General features: G+C 49.7%; 2 protein-coding genes and 1 long non-coding RNA gene across 8 annotated transcripts in view; 2 read left to right on the top strand and 1 right to left on the bottom strand.

The window, feature by feature from the left end:
• Positions 1-3,998, bottom strand: part of NBEAL2 (neurobeachin like 2) — a 29,373-nt gene extending 25,375 nt beyond the window's left edge. For 4 of the 6 annotated variants that reach the window (XM_077859122.1, XM_077859121.1, XM_077859119.1 and 1 more), the window contains exon 1: positions 3,734-3,993. In XM_077859122.1, the coding sequence (XP_077715248.1) occupies positions 3,734-3,784 (51 nt within the window). In that variant the 5' untranslated portion in view covers positions 3,785-3,993. Of the gene's footprint in view, positions 1-3,733 lie in introns of all 6 variants that reach the window. The other 2 variants (XR_013357972.1, XM_077859124.1) reach the window with 2 other exon arrangements.
• A 2,210-nt stretch (positions 3,999-6,208) lies between these two features.
• CCDC12 (coiled-coil domain containing 12) overlaps positions 6,209-15,773 on the top strand; it is a 54,736-nt gene continuing 45,171 nt past the window's right edge. The window contains exon 1 of the mRNA XM_077859134.1: positions 6,209-6,366. Coding sequence (XP_077715260.1) covers positions 6,271-6,366 — 96 coding nt within the window. The 5' untranslated portion in view covers positions 6,209-6,270. The remainder of the gene's footprint in view (positions 6,367-15,773) is intronic.
• LOC144290167 (uncharacterized) lies at positions 6,801-9,509 on the top strand. The gene is made up of 2 exons (XR_013357977.1): positions 6,801-7,988; positions 8,196-9,509. It is a non-coding gene; the product is annotated as an uncharacterized LOC144290167 (long non-coding RNA).

Genomic DNA, 15,773 nt, shown 5'->3' on the forward strand with positions numbered 1-15,773 from the left:
CATAGGGGTACAAGTGCCCAGGTAGCTGGGCCAGTCTCTCCCCCTCATCTGGGGACCAGGTCTTGAAAGGGGTGGACCTTCTGGTCTCTAGAATGCCCCCCAGGGCTTAACCTTCCCCTTGTCCTATCACTATGGAAACTGAGAATTTCCTTCCAGGGTCCCCATAGTAACCGACCCTGTTTCCATGGGGACCCCACACTTCCACATCAGCTCTCCAGTTGCCATAACAACTTCAGGGATTACCAGTCTCTCCCCCCAAGCCTGGGCTCTGTGCTCTTCTCCCCATCACCCTAGACCTGCCCCCTTCAGCTGCCTTGGTCATAAAGTCAGGGAAGAGGAAACCCTGTTTGCCCCTCTGAGGTGCAAGCACTAAAGAGACTCTTCCAACTTCCTTTCTCCCATTTCAAGATGGTAAACTGAGGCACAGGGAGGAATATGACCTAGCCAAGGGCCCAGAGGGAGCAAAGGGCCTGAACAGGTGTCCATGAGGCAAACAGAGCTCATCAGTCAGGGTGAGGGACCAGGGAGGGGTGGGCAGAGCAAGGTCAACTCCAGCTCTGACCTGACCTCCCTGGAACCCTAAATCCTTGACGGCATAATTGGAGCGGTCAGCCTAGGCTCCCCACCTGGAACCTGAATGTCTGTCCCTCCAGTCCTTTGGGGCCCTGAGTGCCCCAGATGTCAGCCCCCACTCCCCCAATGTTCCCTTTCACTAGGGGACTGTTGAGCAACACTACACTCCAGCCCAAAGAGGGGCTGCTCATTTGCATGTTATTTTGCATAACTTTTACATGCTGCCCAACTGCCAGCCTGTTGTGTGCTGTCCCCAGACCTCTTATCCTTGCCCCCTTCCTAGCCCTCCTTGGAGGAAGCCCCGCCCATTGCCCAGGCCTCCCTCTCCCTCCTGACAACTGGCCTCTCCCACTTCCCACTGCCACTGTCATGCACTTGCTCCTGGGGTTCCTGACCCTTCTGCCCACAAGGCCCAAACTCAGCCTCCTTGGCACAACCAGTCATTGGTGTGGGGCCTGTCTCCTGCATCCAGCCCCTCAGCTAGTACCCAAGGGGCCTCTTGAAATGTGGGGTGTGCCAAGTAGCAAGCACAGTGAGGGTGAAAGTGGGGACCTGCCTGAGCTGAGGTCCAGCTTGGTCAGGGGAACAGGAGGGAGACAAAGGCCCCCTCAAATAGGAGGGACAAGGCTCATTCACACAGCTTGTGCCATCCCAGGGTACAGACCCACCAGAGGCTTCCTATCCACAGGACTAGACCTTTCTTGGACAAAGGAACCCAGCATGAAGACTGGGCTGGAGCTCTGATGGACTCTACCCCAAACTTGTCCCATGACCTTGGCATGACCCTGCCTTGGTTTCCCCATCGGAGTGCTACAGGACTCCGACTAAATGATATCCAGGGGCACTCTGGCCCCCCTTCCTTCCTCACTAGCCACCTGCAGCCACTCCCCCCCCACTTGAGGCCCCCAGTTGAGCAGGGTCCACGGGGGAGGAGGGGGGCAGGTGGGTCTGAACCCCGGGGTCTGTGAGGAGAAAGGAAGGGCAGAAAGGGGGTGCTTCCCTGGGCGGGGCCTAGACCCACAACTGGGAAAACAGGTTTGCCAGCTGATGTCAGCTCTCTCAGCTGAGGGGAGGGGCTCGGTGGTTGAGAGAACCTTGTGGCTGGCCAACTCTGGGGTCTCTTAATACCCTCTACCAGTTCCTCTTCCTACCTTATCTTCCTTCTTCCCTCAAGCAAACACACAATGGGTCCCTAGTAGAGCTCAAAGGATCATAGCCACCACTCCCTGGGAGCCCAGCATGGAGGGGTGGGGACCTGTTCCGGGAGCAGGAGCAGGACCAAGTGGGCAGGAAGGCAGTGCTGGGAGGTTGGCCGAAGCTTCCGGTTCATACTCACATCCTGGATTTGTTTGCCAGGCCCTAGGCCGCCCCCTGACTCCTCAGGTTTCTAGGGCTACAACCAGCCGGCCTGTGCCCCAGATCTGCCCCGGTGAGGTGAGGAGCTGGAGGGGGAGAGGGAACTCAGAAATGAGTGCTAACCACCTCCTGAGGGAATGAGGGAGCTGACCATCTGCAGAGCTCAGCTAGAAGGGGCAGCGGGAGGCAACCATGCTATGCTGGAGGTCCAGTCCTGGGAGACGGTATCTAGATCTAGACAGCCTTCCCCCAGCAGCATGCCATCCAGCCTGAAGATCCATCATTAACCTCCCTCCGACTCACTACCTGGTTCAAGCCCCCTTCACCTGGTCACAGGTGAACAAGTTGAAGACCAAGAATCTGCCCACAGCCATAGGAGCAATCAGAGGCACGAGGGCCAGGGGCAGGTTTCCTTCTGAATCTTTTCCCTTCGCAGGGACCAACCCTTGGAGATGTAGACAGGAGGCCTGGGTGAAGGGACCCAATGGGGCCAGGGAAGAAGGACCCATACCAGCTACCCCTCTGCAGAGTCTAGGCCACCCTGAGGTCAGGGCTGGGCCAAATTTACAGATAGAGAAGTAGAGACCCAGAGGTGTAAAGAGCTTGCCTTGGGTCACACCAAAGAGGGACTCTACACATGCTGCCTCCTACCAGTGGCCTGGACCTCTCACCACCAAAGTGGACTCAAGAAGCTGTGGCCCTTATGGCCTGGATTCCAGGTCCCTAGGGCCCCAGATCCAGCCTGCAGTCCCAGGAGACAGTCGGTCAGCCTCTTCACAGAGGGCCAGCTGAATCTGGTCACGAACTTCCCCCTAGTGATGAGATCAGGGGCACACAATAGTCCATTGTGCCCAGGGCACACCTGAGCCAGGAGCAGGATGCCAGGCAGGTGCAGGGAGGGAGGCTGAGGCTAAGTGAAGAGGAGGGGGGCGTTACCCTAGGATCCCTCCTTGCTGTGAAAGCAGAAGGAAAGTGGGAGCCCATGGGCATAAGACAGAGTTTGGGGGACACCAAGTTCTCAGCCTCGACAGGACACCTGGGTCAGTCACTCCCTTCACCTTCTGAGGCCACGTGAGGTTGTCTCTGAGACAGGACGGGGTGCTCAGGAGGAAAGGACCTTCCTCCATCTCTTTCAAACATCCCTCCTATCTCACCTCCCTTTCCCCTCCTTCTGCATCCAAGGCGAATCTTTTCTTCTGGCTGGACCCCCAGGCCCCCCAGGGGTGGGGTAGGGGCCTCCTCGGATCAGGGTCAGGGAGGAGTTCATCACTGCCAGCGCCCTGATGGGGAGCAGTCTGAGGAAGGCTCAAAGCGAATCCAAGCAGGGACGCCCCCTGCTTCTCACCCCCCTCCCCCGCCTGCCGGCACCCCCAACCCACTAGACCCTTCCGGCCAAGACCACCCAATAGGGCCGCGCCCTACAGGAGTCAAGCCCAAATGCAAACTAAGCCCTCCTGCCCCTCACCACCCTCCCAGCTTCTCATTTATTTTCCGAGCCTCAGTTTCTACATCTGTAAAAGGGGGAGGTCGTCTCGATCCGGGCCCCTCTCCGCATCGGGCGCGATCGAGGTTGCGCGGTCCCCACCCGAGAGGCTCTGGTGAGATGCACCCCCGCGGGGGTCATCCCCCAGGTGTAAGCGCCGGAGGCACCGGCGGGCCGGGGGCGGCGCACACGTGTGTGCCGAGCCCGAGTCCGCCCCGCGCGCGCGCATCTACGCGGCCCCGGGAACGCGGGGCGCAGGTGCAGCGGGCGCGGGGCGCGCGGAGCCGGGGGCACAGCGGGAGCGGCGCGGGGCGGGCTCACCTGAGCGTAGTAGAGCAGCCACAGCTCGTACAGCCGCTCCGAGGCGGCCATGGCCCGGCCCGGCTCCGGCCCTGCTGCGCGCCACCTGCCGCCGCCGCCTCCTCCGCGCCGCCCGCCGGTTGCCCTCGGCCAGGCCCATGGGCGGAGGGCGTCACTCCGGGGCGGAGCGGCGCGGTACTACTCGGGGAAGTAGTGCTGGCCCCCGCCGCGCGGAGCCACCCGAGGCTGCACGCTCCTCCTCCTCGCGGCCAGCCGCCGCCCGGCTTCCTGCACTGAGCTGCCGCTACCGCCGCCCCGCCTCTCCCGGGACCGTGCAAAGGGCGGGGAGCCCGGAGGGAGGAGGAGCTTGAGGTCAGGGCGGCCCCGGAGGGCGCCCCGCAGTCCGGCTCTCGACAGCCCGCGTCTCTAACAGTGCCTCGGGAAGAGCCACCCTGAGCCTCCTGGACGAGGGTCGGGGTCAGGTTTTCCAGAATCGCCCAAGGTCTAGATCCGCCCCGGACACAGCCCGTCTGGCAGGAGTTGCCACCCTTGGGGCAAGGATAGGGTCTCCGTCTCCGGGTTGGGGGGAAGGGGCTGCGGGCCGCGTTCAGATGGCCACAGTCCTTCCACAAATAATGATAGCAACCTCCCGACGACCACTTGTAGAGTTAACCACCTGCCTGGCGCTGTTCTCAGCGCTTTAATGAGGAGACCGATGTGCCACATTTTTGCTCCTACTGTTTGTGGAGCACGATGGGGAACATCAGAGAGCAGCAGGACATGCCTGAAATAACTCTGAAGGCGCAGTGCCCTCCATCTGTCCCGCAGATCCCTGGGAGATTTAGGCAATCCTCATCTGTCCCCTCCAAGAAGCGTCCTAGATGCTCCAGTAGAGGCATCCTCCCCTCTAGGGCCCAGCACTTGTCCTTACATCTTTTGTTTCCTTTAACCTCAAGAGGTTAAAGGCAAGTGGATGTCTTATGCCTTTGTTTTACAGATGGAAAAAATGAGGCCCAAATGGGCCAAGTGGGAATCACTTGGGTAGGCAGGGACAGCGTGGACAGGGATGGAGGCCTGACTGACTCTATGCTGGGCCACTGCCACCATCACCCTTGCCTCGCCCCACCAGCCTGCCTGGGAGGTGAGGTTCCCTCTGGTGTTGGGCAGGGGTCAGGCCCTTTGTTGGAGTTGGGGAGAAGTTTGTGGAGCCCAGAATGATACTATGGGGTAGAGAAACTGGAGCATGGAGGCCCCCAGACCTTGAGTGGCCAAGAGAAGACAGCCTCTCTCCCCATCCCCATCCTTTTCCGTCGTCCTGATTTCTTCTGGGGCAGCCCCTCCACTCTGGCCTTTTTTTCCTGTCCTGTCCATCCTACCTGTGAGCTGACATTTCTTGAGCACCTACTACCTGTATACTAGGTACTGCCTGTGAACCTGGTACAGGTTCTGGCAAGTTACCCCTCCAGATGCAGGGGAACAGGGCACCAAAAGTCCCCCACTAGTGAGTTCAAGAGAGTCATTTTGGAGGGGCTGGACAGAGGTCTTGTGGCACAGGGCCCTCTGAAGGGGACTGGGCATCCACCTGCTACCACCCTGGGAAGAGAGGCCCCCCAAACAAGGAAATAGTCTTGTTGAGAGGCAAGTCATGGCATGTGTTGGGGGAAGGGAGGCATGGATTCTGTATGGCTTTGGGGACCTGTCAGAAGGTCTTAACTTCAGCCAAAGTGGTCTCCTGGTTGTTGCGGAGTGGGCTGGTTCACGCAGGAAAGAAGACCCTGGCAGCTCCTGCTGGGGAGCAGTGTACCTCTTGGCCACCTGTTGCAGTCAAGGCCATATCAACTCTCACTAGTTCTCAGGAACTAAGCTCAGGGGGTCCCTGGGGACCCTTGGGCCCAGGTTCGGTGTTTGTTGTTCTCCAGGTTAGGTAGTCTGACTCTGAGTACTTTGCTGCTTTGGGGGACTTGGAAGTGGGAAGGGATCATCCATGAGCCTGGAGGAAATGGCCATCGAGCCAAGCCCTGCACCGCGTAGGCTTTATCTGAGCTGAGAGCAGACATTAGGGTCTACGGGCCGTGACAAGAGCAGCCAGGAAGTCACTGATGGAGAGGAAGAGGCAGATCTCGTATTAAACTGGGATCGGAGTGGAGGGTCAGTAAAGACTTCTTGAAGGCACTCAGGCCTTGAAGAATCGGGACAAGGGGGCAGCGCCTTCCAGGTGGCTCATAGGGAGTGAGATGTGTTTGGGGCTTGCTTAGGCCGAAGTAGAGCGATCGACGCGCTCTATCCTCCTTCATTCAGGTCTGACTCCACTTGCCGCTTTCTCACCGATTGGCATTGGACGAATCGAGCCTTACGGCCTCTCTCTTTACCTTGCCCTCCCCCCAACAGGCGAGGCGAGTTACGGAGAAAGGTGGGGCGGGCCCTCCCGTAGAAACTCAGTGCTTATTGGCTGTCAGGACTTCCTGTTCTCCCGTTCTCGTCCCCGGATTGGCCGCCAGAGGTACATCCACTCCCTGGGCCTGCGCGCTGCAGGACGAGAGAAGAGGAGGGTGGGCAACATGGCGGCTACTGCGGCTGGTGTGGGCCGGCTAGAGGAAGAGGCGTTGCGGAGAAAGGAACGGCTGAAAGCCCTACGGGAAAAAACTGGACGCAAGGTGAGGAGCGCAGAGTGAGGGCCGTGGTTGAGGTAGTCGGTGTTCGGATCCAGAACAGGGACTACAGGACGGGGGGACCACTAGGAAAAGGCAGCTGCTGAGGACGCGCATGCGCGCGCGTTGGCGCTTGCGCGAGGAGTCGGATCCCGCCCACCAAGTCTGGTGTTGGCTGGCTGGGATTCTTTTGGCGCTGGGTGCCATCGCCGCGCATGCGCGGAGCGGGGAGGGCCGTGGTCCACGCGCTACGCGCTTTCTGGCTACTGTTCGGTGTTTCCCTTGTGCGTCTCCAGGGCAACTTCTAAGTTTGAGATGTTCATTGAATTCGCCTTTTTTTTTTTTTTCTTTACGCGTACGAGCGCCCTGAATCATCCCCTTTTCTCACGATCCCGCCGGCCTTCCAACCTGGTGAAATTAAGTGCATCTGGCAGGTTGGCAGATTCCTCCCCTTTCCGCCGGCGTGTCTTGGGCAGGGCAGTCGGGGACTGTGCCCTGGGCCCCGTCTGCAGTCGTTGAGTACGAAAGTCAGGGTGCACGTCAGGGAAAGAGGAGGGCTCTTAGTTCTTTCCAGGCTGCTTCTCTGGGGATGGACCTCCTGGTCCCCTTAGTGACCGAACGTGGAAGCATCTTCCTCTCTTCCGTTAGACGCCAGATGGTCCGAAGATTCCCTTTCCGCTTTGTTGATCTTCCCGAGCAATGCGCAAGAAGGAGAATCCTGAGGTTCATTACCCGTGTGCAAACCTTGGCCCCGCCACTTGGGGCGGTGGGCCTCGGGACGCACTGCTTCAGCTTGAGCCCGCCTTCCCGTCCTCGGTGGGGCATAACAACCCCTCTGTATTCCCGCTGGGTTACTTTGACATCTGACGGGATCATCTGTATGAAAGAGCTCTAGAGACCTCAGAGGGTGGACGCTGTCAGTTCTGTTGTTGGATGAGCAAAACCCCTCAATCCTACAAAATACAAAGGATGGGAAATATCCAGACCTTTGATAGATGGGGGAAATGGAACTCAAGTTTTCAACTTTAAAGAGGCTGGTCAGTCTGACCTGTTTCCTTTCTGCATGGCGGCCCTGTGGGAAAGTGAAAGGGGAAGTAGTAGCGAGTGAAAGCTAGCCAGATTGGCTTTGGCTTTTGTTGGCCGCTTGTTGGGCCCGTCAGACGGTTATGTTTGAAAACTGCCTCGCCTAGGGAAGCTTCAAGCCTCCACCTTCAAGTGGCTCTCCAGCTTGTGCTGTTGGCTTGGGTTTGGGGCCCAGATTACTGGGACTGGGCTTGAGGTCAGAATACAAAGGACAACATAGCATCCTCAGGGCCCATTGCCATGGAAGGATGCCCAGGTCATCAGGAGAACGGGCCTTTAAAGAGGGATTCTCTCAGTGGGCTGGGAAAAATAGGGCCTGATGGTTATTTTTTGTTGTTGTTTCTTTTTTTTTTTTTTTAATTGTGGCAGAATATATGTAATACAAAGTTTACCATTTGAAACAAGTTCATAATGTTATATGACTGTACAACTATGTCCAGAGATTTTTCATCATCCCAAATGTAAACTCTGTATCCATTAAACAATAACTCCCCATTCCCCTCTCAGCCCAGACCCTGACAACCCCCAATCTATTGACTATTTAGGTATCTTTTTTTTTTTTTTTTTTAATTTTTATTTATTTATGATAGTCACAGAGAGAGAGAGAGAGAGAGGCAGAGACACAGGCAGAGGGAGAAGCAGGCTCCATGCACCGGGAGCCTGATGTGGGATTCGATCCCGGGTCTCCAGGATCGCGCCCTGGGCCAAAGGCAGGCGCCAAACCACTGCGCCACCCAGGGATCCCTATTTAGGTATCTTATATAAGTATAATCATATAGTATTTGACTTTCTTTGGCTGGTTTATTTCACTCACATAACATTTTTTTTAAAAAGATTTTATTTACTTAATCATGAGAGAGGGGGGGTGGCAGAGACATAGGCAGAGGGAGAAGCAGGCTCCATGCAGAGAGCTGGATGCGGGACTCCATCCTGGGTCTCTAGGATCACGCCCTGGGCCAAAGGCAGTGCCAAACCACTGAGCCACCAGGGCTGCCCCAGCATAACATTTTTAAGGTTTATCCATGTTGTAGCATATGTGAAATTTTATTCTTTTTTTTTTTTTTTTCATGAGAGACACACAGAGAGAGGCAGAAACATAGGCAGAGGGAGAAGCAGGCTCCATGCAGGGAGCCTGATGTGGGACTCGATCCCAGGACCGTGGGATCATGCCCTGAGCCGAAGGCGGATGCTCAACTGCTGAGCCACCCAGGTGTCCCAATTTTATTCCTTTTAAACCTGAATAATACTCCCTTGTACTATACCACAATTTGTTTAGCCATTCATTTTGGGTTGCTTCTAACTTTTGGCTGTTATGAATAATGAGTGTATAAATATCTGTTTGAGCCTCTCTTTTCAGTTCTTTTGGGTATGTACCAAGAAGTGGAGTTTTTGGATTATATAAGCAGTTCTGTGTTTAACGTTTTAGGGAACTGCCATGCTGTTTTCCTTAGCAGCTGCATCATTTCACATTTCCAGCAGTAGTACACACGGATTCCAGTTTTTCCATGTCCTCACCAACACTTGTTATTTTCTGTTTTGTTGATATTAGCCATCCTATTGGGTGTGAAATGGTACCACATTGTAGTTTTGATATACATTTCTGTAATGATTATGTAATTATGTAATGTGAGTGATGTTGAAAATCTTCTCATGTGCCTATGGCTATCTATATATCTTTAGAGAAATGTCCATTCAGATTCTTGGCCCATTTTTAAAAAAGATTTGAAAGGAAGTGGGAGGGAGAAGGGGAGAGGGAGAGTCTTCAAGCAGGCTCCCCACTGAGCCTCCCCCCATGGGGCTCCATCTCATGACTTGAGCTGAAACCAGAGTCAGATGCTTAATGGACCAAGCCACCCGGGCGCCCTTTTGCCCATTTTTAAATTGACTTTTGTTGTTGCTGTTGAGTTGTAGAAGTTCTTAATATATTCTGAATACTAACCCCATATTAGATATGGGATTTGCAAATATTTTCTCCCAATTCCAGGGTTGTCTTTTCACATTCCCAGTAATGCCATTTGATGCACAAAGTTCTTAAATTTGATAAAGTCCAATTTATTTTTTCTTTTGTTGATCCTGCTTTTGGTGTCATACCTAATGAACCATTATCAAATTTTGGATCCTGAAGCTTTTCTTTTATTTTCTTTTAAGAGTTTTTAGTTTTAGTTCTTATACTTAGGTTTTTGATCTATTCTGAGTTATTTTTATGTAGAGCATAATGTAAACATCTAATAATCTTTTGCATGCAAATATCCACCTTTCCCAGTACCATTTGTTGAAATGACTGTCCTTTCCTCCTTTCCCTATCGAATGGTCTTGGTATCCCCACTGAAATCATTTGACCATATGTGCAAAAGTTTATTTCGGGACTCTATTCCATTCTATTGGTTTATATGTCTGTCATTATACCACTACCATACTGTTTTGATTACTATAGCTTGTAGTAAGTTTTTTTTTTTTTTTTTTTTTTTTTTTTTTTAAGATTTTATTTATTTATTCATGAGAGACACAGAAAGAGAGGCAGAGACGCGGGCAGAGGGAGGAAAAGTAGGCTCCATGCAAGGGGCCTGATGCGGGACTCGATCCTGGAAATCCGGGATCATGCCCTGAGCCAAAGGCAAACACTCAACCACTGAGCCACCCATGCATCCCACTTGTAGTAAGTTTTGAAGTCAGGAAGTATGAATCTCTTTCAAGATTGTTTTGGCTTTTTGGGATCCTTGAGATTCCATATGATTTTTATTTATTTTATTTATTTTTAAGATTTTATTTATTTATTCATGAGAGACACACAGAGAGAGGCAGAGACACAGGCAGAGGGAAAAGCAGGCTCCATCAGGGAGCCCGACATGGGACTCGACCCCTGGGCTGAAGGCAGCGCTAAACCGCTGAGCCACCTGGGCTGCCCTCCATATGAATTTTAGAATGGATTTTTCTATTTGTGCAAAAAACACCATTGGGATTTTGATACAAATTACATTGAATCTATAAATCATTTTGGAGAGTGTTGCCATCCTAATATGAAGTCTTTCAATCCATGAGCATGTGATGTCTTTCTGTTTTTTTAAGTTGTTAATTTTTATTTAAGTCTTTAATTTTTTTCATCAGTATTCTTTAGTTTTCATCATACAAGTCTCTAGCTCATTGGTGAAATCTATTCCTAAGTGTTTTATTCTTTCTGATGTTGTTGTAAATGAGATTGTTTTCTTAATTTATTTGTTCAGATTGTACATTGCTAGTGTATATAGAAATGCTGCTGATTTTTTTGATTTACAAAAGTGGCATCGTGCAACTTTGCTGAATTTGTGTATTATTCTAACAGTTTTTTTGTGGTCTCTAGACTTTTCTGCATAAAAAATCATCGTCTGTGAACAGAGACAATTTTACTTCCATCCCAATTTGGATGTCTTGTATTTCTTTTTCTTGCCTGATTGCTTTGGCTGGAACTTGGGTATCATGTTGGCTAGAACTTGTGAAAGCAGTCATCTTTGTTTTGTTCCTTATCATGGAAGAGCTTTCAGTCTTTCACCATTGGGTGTGACATTCACTGAGTTTTTCAAATATGGCCATTGTCTTGTTGTTCCTTCTATTCTTAGTTGTGGTGTGTTTTTCACGAAAGAGAGCTGAATTTTGTCACATGCTTTTTCTTCATCAATTGAGATGGTTGTATGATACCCCCCCCCCCCCCGTTTATTCTATTATTCTATTGCATTAATTGGTTTTTGTATGTTGAGCCATTTTTGCATTGTAGGGATCCCTTGGTCCTTGCTGGATTCGGTTTGTTAGTATTTTGTTGAGGATTTTTGCATTCGTGTTCATGATGAATATGAGTTTGTAGTTTTCTTTCTTTCTTTTTTATTTTTAAATAAATGATGGAATGTGGTGTGGCTTTTTGTTTGTTTGTTTTGTTGTTGTTGTTGAGAGAGCTAGAGAGAGCACCAGCAGAGAGAGGGAGGGAGAAGCAGACTTCCTCCTGACACAGGACTCTATCCCAGGACCTAGGGATCATAACCTGAGCTGAAGGCAGATGCTTAACTGACCCAGGTGCCCCAAATTTGTAGTTTCCTTGTAGTGTGTGTGGCTTTGGAATCAAGGTAATACTGAACTCATAAAATGAGTTAGGTAGTATTCCTTTCTCTTCAGTTTTTTGGAGGAGTTTGAAAAGGATTGGTGTTATTTCTACTTTAAACGTTCAGTAGAATTCACTGGTAAAACTATCTGGTCCTGGGCTTTTCTTTGTTGGGGTCTTTTGATTACTTATTCAGTTTCCTTATTATAGATGCATTCAGAATTTTTATTTCTTCATGAGTCAGTTTAGGTACATTGTGTATTTCTAGGAATTTTCCTATTTTATCTAGATTTTCCAATTTGTTGGTATACTGATTGCTACTTTAATTGGGTTTGATCTTCATGGTTCTGGCTTCAGAAAGCTCTTGGACATGAACTCATTTCTAAAAAATGTGAAGTCGGAAATCACATGGCTTCTATCTTGGACTAGAGAGTTCACTGGCCTTTGGAGTTTCCTTTCATTCTTTTTAAGGAAGAGTTATTGTGAAGCCACGTTCTTGACGCCATTGGAAGCCTTTTCCTTTCCTGGTGCATCTTTCCTATCCAGGAGCTCCTGATTTTTGTACCCTCTCTAGTCCTTTTCTTGCAAAGAGGAAGTTAGAATTTTTTGTTGACTCTTCAGTTTCTAGGCTGTGGTGTCGGTGGATCACTGGCAGGTGATGAAGTGTTGTTTGGCTTGATTCAAAATGGGTTATTAGAGCTGGTAATTCATCCCTTCAGCAGATGTGTACTGGGTACGTCCTCTGTACCAGTCATTAGGCACTGGAGGTACAGCAGTGAACAGAGCAGATGGAAGTCTCTGCGCTAAGCAGCTTGCATTTAGCTGGAGAGACACCTGCAGCATTAGATAGAGAAGGGCAAGGAGAAAAGGAAAGAAGGAAAGAGAGATGGAGAGTACATAATGCTCCTCTTTTTCTCTGTGGCTCATAACGGTTTAATTCTCTTTATTAAAGACAACAGTGTTTTCAGATTTGTCATGGAAATGGTGCCAGTTGCTTGCTTTATCTTATCTAGGCTTGATGACAACTCTGAAAAGAAGGAAGGAGGAGGGTTAATTGATAGGTGGAAGCACTGAGGCTAATTAATGTGAGGAGGTTTGCCTAAGGTCACACAGCTGGGAGATATCCCCAAGTGAGTGTTAGGAGAGGCCATGGGAACAGGTGGTGTTTCTCTTTACTCACTGACTTGGACTGGTTGCCCAGATGCAAGGTAGGGGCGGCTGGAGACACTTCATTGTATACTTTCTAATACCTTTTGGTTTTGTGAATTACACTCTCAAAACAAACAAATAAAAACACAAAGCAAAACAAAAAAACCCCTCAAAACCCACAATGGTAGAAAAAGAATATAGGCCCCAAGTTCAGGCTGCTCTGCTGTGCATGTCTTAATTATCTCTGGATCCTGATTCTGGTCCTCCTTCCCCCGATGAGGATGGGGATACCCTTATTTCCCACAGTTTTGTTTTTTTAATGATAAACATAAACATAAAACTTCCCATTTAAGCATTTTTCAGAGGCGTTAGTATATTCACAATGGTGTACAACCATCACCACTATTTCCAAAACTTTCTCATCACACCAAACAGAAACTCTACCCTCATTAAGCAGTGACTCCCTGTTAATCACACCCCAGCCCCTTATCTATTTGTATCTCTATCAATTTGCCTATTTAAAGTACCTCATCTAAGTGGAATCTTACAATATTTGTTCTTTTGTGTTTCGCTGACTTCACTTAGCATAAGCATAAGTTTTCAGGGTTATCCATGTTCTACCCTGTAAGGGAATTTCATTCCTTTTTAAGGCTGAATTGTATTTCCATTGTATGTATATACCATACACAGTGGATATTTATTCATTAATTTGTTGATGGACACCTTTTGGCTACTGTGACTAATGCTGTCATTGGCATATTGGTGTACCTATTGGCTTATAAGTATTATCTGAGCCCCTGTTTTCAGTTCTTTTGGGTATATGCCAAAGCAGTGGAATTGCTGGATCATATAGCAATTCTATGTTTAACTTTTGGAGGAACTATCAAACTGTTTGCCACAGATACTGCACATTTTCCACTACCACCAGCAATACACTAGGATTCCAATTCCCCTACATCCTTGCCCAACATTTATTTTTCTTTTTTTTAGAAAATTTTGTTTAGATTTTATTTATTTATTTATTTATTTGCCAGAGAGAGAGAGAGAGAGAGAGAGAGAGAGCACAAGCAGGGGCAGCAGCAGAAGGAGAGGGAGAAGCAGACTCTGCTCAGCAGGGAGCCCAATGTGGGGCTCTATCCCAGGGCCCTGGAATCATGACCTGAGCCAAAGGCAGACGCTTAACCCACTGAGCCACCCAGGCATCCCTTTAAAAAATTATAGGATAGGGGCAGCTGAGTGATTCAGTTGGTTAAGCATCCAACTCTGATTTCAGCTCAGGTCTTGATCTCAGGGTTGTGGATTCAAACCTGCATCAGGCTCCATGCTAGATGGAGCCTACTTAAAAACAAATTATGGGGTGTAAAGTTGATCTGGCTGCAACATTTGTCACCACATTGATAGTCAAGTTTGATTTGGCTAATCTGGCTGGCTAGGTGGGTGTTTCTTTCCTCACCACTCCACAAGCATCCCTTGTGAAGCGAAGCTGTGCGCTTGGTTAAAGAGAATGACCTTCCCCAATAGAGGAGGACCGTTTTTCCATCAAGGGTATAGGAATAGCTGCGCTCCCCTGCTAGAACCTCCAAACAAGCTCTCAAGGTCCACGTGTAGAATGTAGGGTAGTCAAGCTTCCAAGATTCCAGACACATCCACGTGAGGTGCTGCATGTGGCAGTCTGCCTTTCTTTAAAAAAAAAAAAAAAAAAAAAAAAAGAATTACAGCTATCCCAGTAGGTGTGAAGTGGTATCTCATTGGGGTTTTGATTTGCATTTCCCTGATGATATGTGCTGTTGGGCATCTAATTTGGTGCTTATTTGCCATTAGTATACGTTCTTTGGAGAAAGATTTCTTCATATCCTTGGCCCATTTTTCCATAGGGTCATTTGTCTTTCTGTTGAGTTGTTGAATTCTTCATATATTCTGGATATTAAACCATTGTTAAATATGGGACTTCCAAGTATCCCTCCCCCCCCCCATTCTGTGGGTTGTCTTTTCATTCTCTTGGTGGTGTTCTTTGATGCACAAAAGTTTTTGTTTGTCATTTTTTTGAAAAGATTTTATGTATTTATGTATTTATTTATTTATTTATTTATTTATTTATTTATTTATTTGACAGAGACAGAGCACAAGTGGGGGGAACAGGAGAAGAAGAAGCAGGTTCCTTGCTGAGCAGGGAACCCAATGCGGGGACTCGATCCCAGGACCCTGGGATCATAACCTGAGCTGAAGGTAGACACTTAATCGACTGAGCCACCCAGGCACCCTAATGCACAAAAGTTTTTAAATTTTGGTGAAGCCCAAGTTTGCTGTTTTCTTAGAAGAGTACTTTTCGCATAATATTTAACCTCTGCAGTTCCTGAGTGATGTTTCTGTTAGGGTCAATGCCTGAGAAAGTTAGTCAAAGGCCTCAAGTTCATGTTACCTTTCCAGCCCAGGGATTTCTTGGGAGACCTATATGTGACTGGTGAGACTAGAGAGGAAGTAAGAGCGGCCTGCTGCAGGCAGACAAGGGAGCAAAGGGTTCCCTCCCTTGGGGGGCGGGAGTGGCTCCCCACTTTTAGCTCAGTCATCTGATGTGAAGATGAGACCCCTGTAGGATGGGCTTTAGGATCCGGCACTTTCTCAGCCTGCTCCTGCTGCTGGAGAGTAACTGCCCCAAGCGGATGGGCCCCTAGCACTCACTGCCAGGTCCCTCACTGATACCTACCTTGCACATTTTTTTCCTGGAGACATCAAGATTTCATGCCTGGGGTTGATTTCACTCGTGGTGTTAGCTTCCTCTCCTCCCCGCACCGGACTCTGAACTGATTTAGTGATAGTATGGAGGAGCCGATACTGACATTGTGACAAATGGAGACAAGATCAGGGCGGTAAGGTTTCCGCATATTATTCTGTAGTAAAGTTTGGTTGTATCTGTGCAACTGGCAGTCTTACAGAGTACTTCCTCGCCAGCCCACCTGACTGAATCCTGAGGGGGCAAGCCAAAGGGTTCAGAGGAGCTGGGATGCCCAAGGTCAAGGGACCTAAGTGACTTCTGGAATGCAGCATGCAAACCCCCCCAGAAGAGTGGGATTCTCTTCAGGTTGCAGCACTGTCTGTAGGTCAGCCAGCCCAGGAT

This window comes from Canis aureus, chromosome 19, assembly GCF_053574225.1.
Source record: "Canis aureus isolate CA01 chromosome 19, VMU_Caureus_v.1.0, whole genome shotgun sequence".
Taxonomy (NCBI): Eukaryota; Metazoa; Chordata; class Mammalia; order Carnivora; family Canidae; genus Canis; species Canis aureus.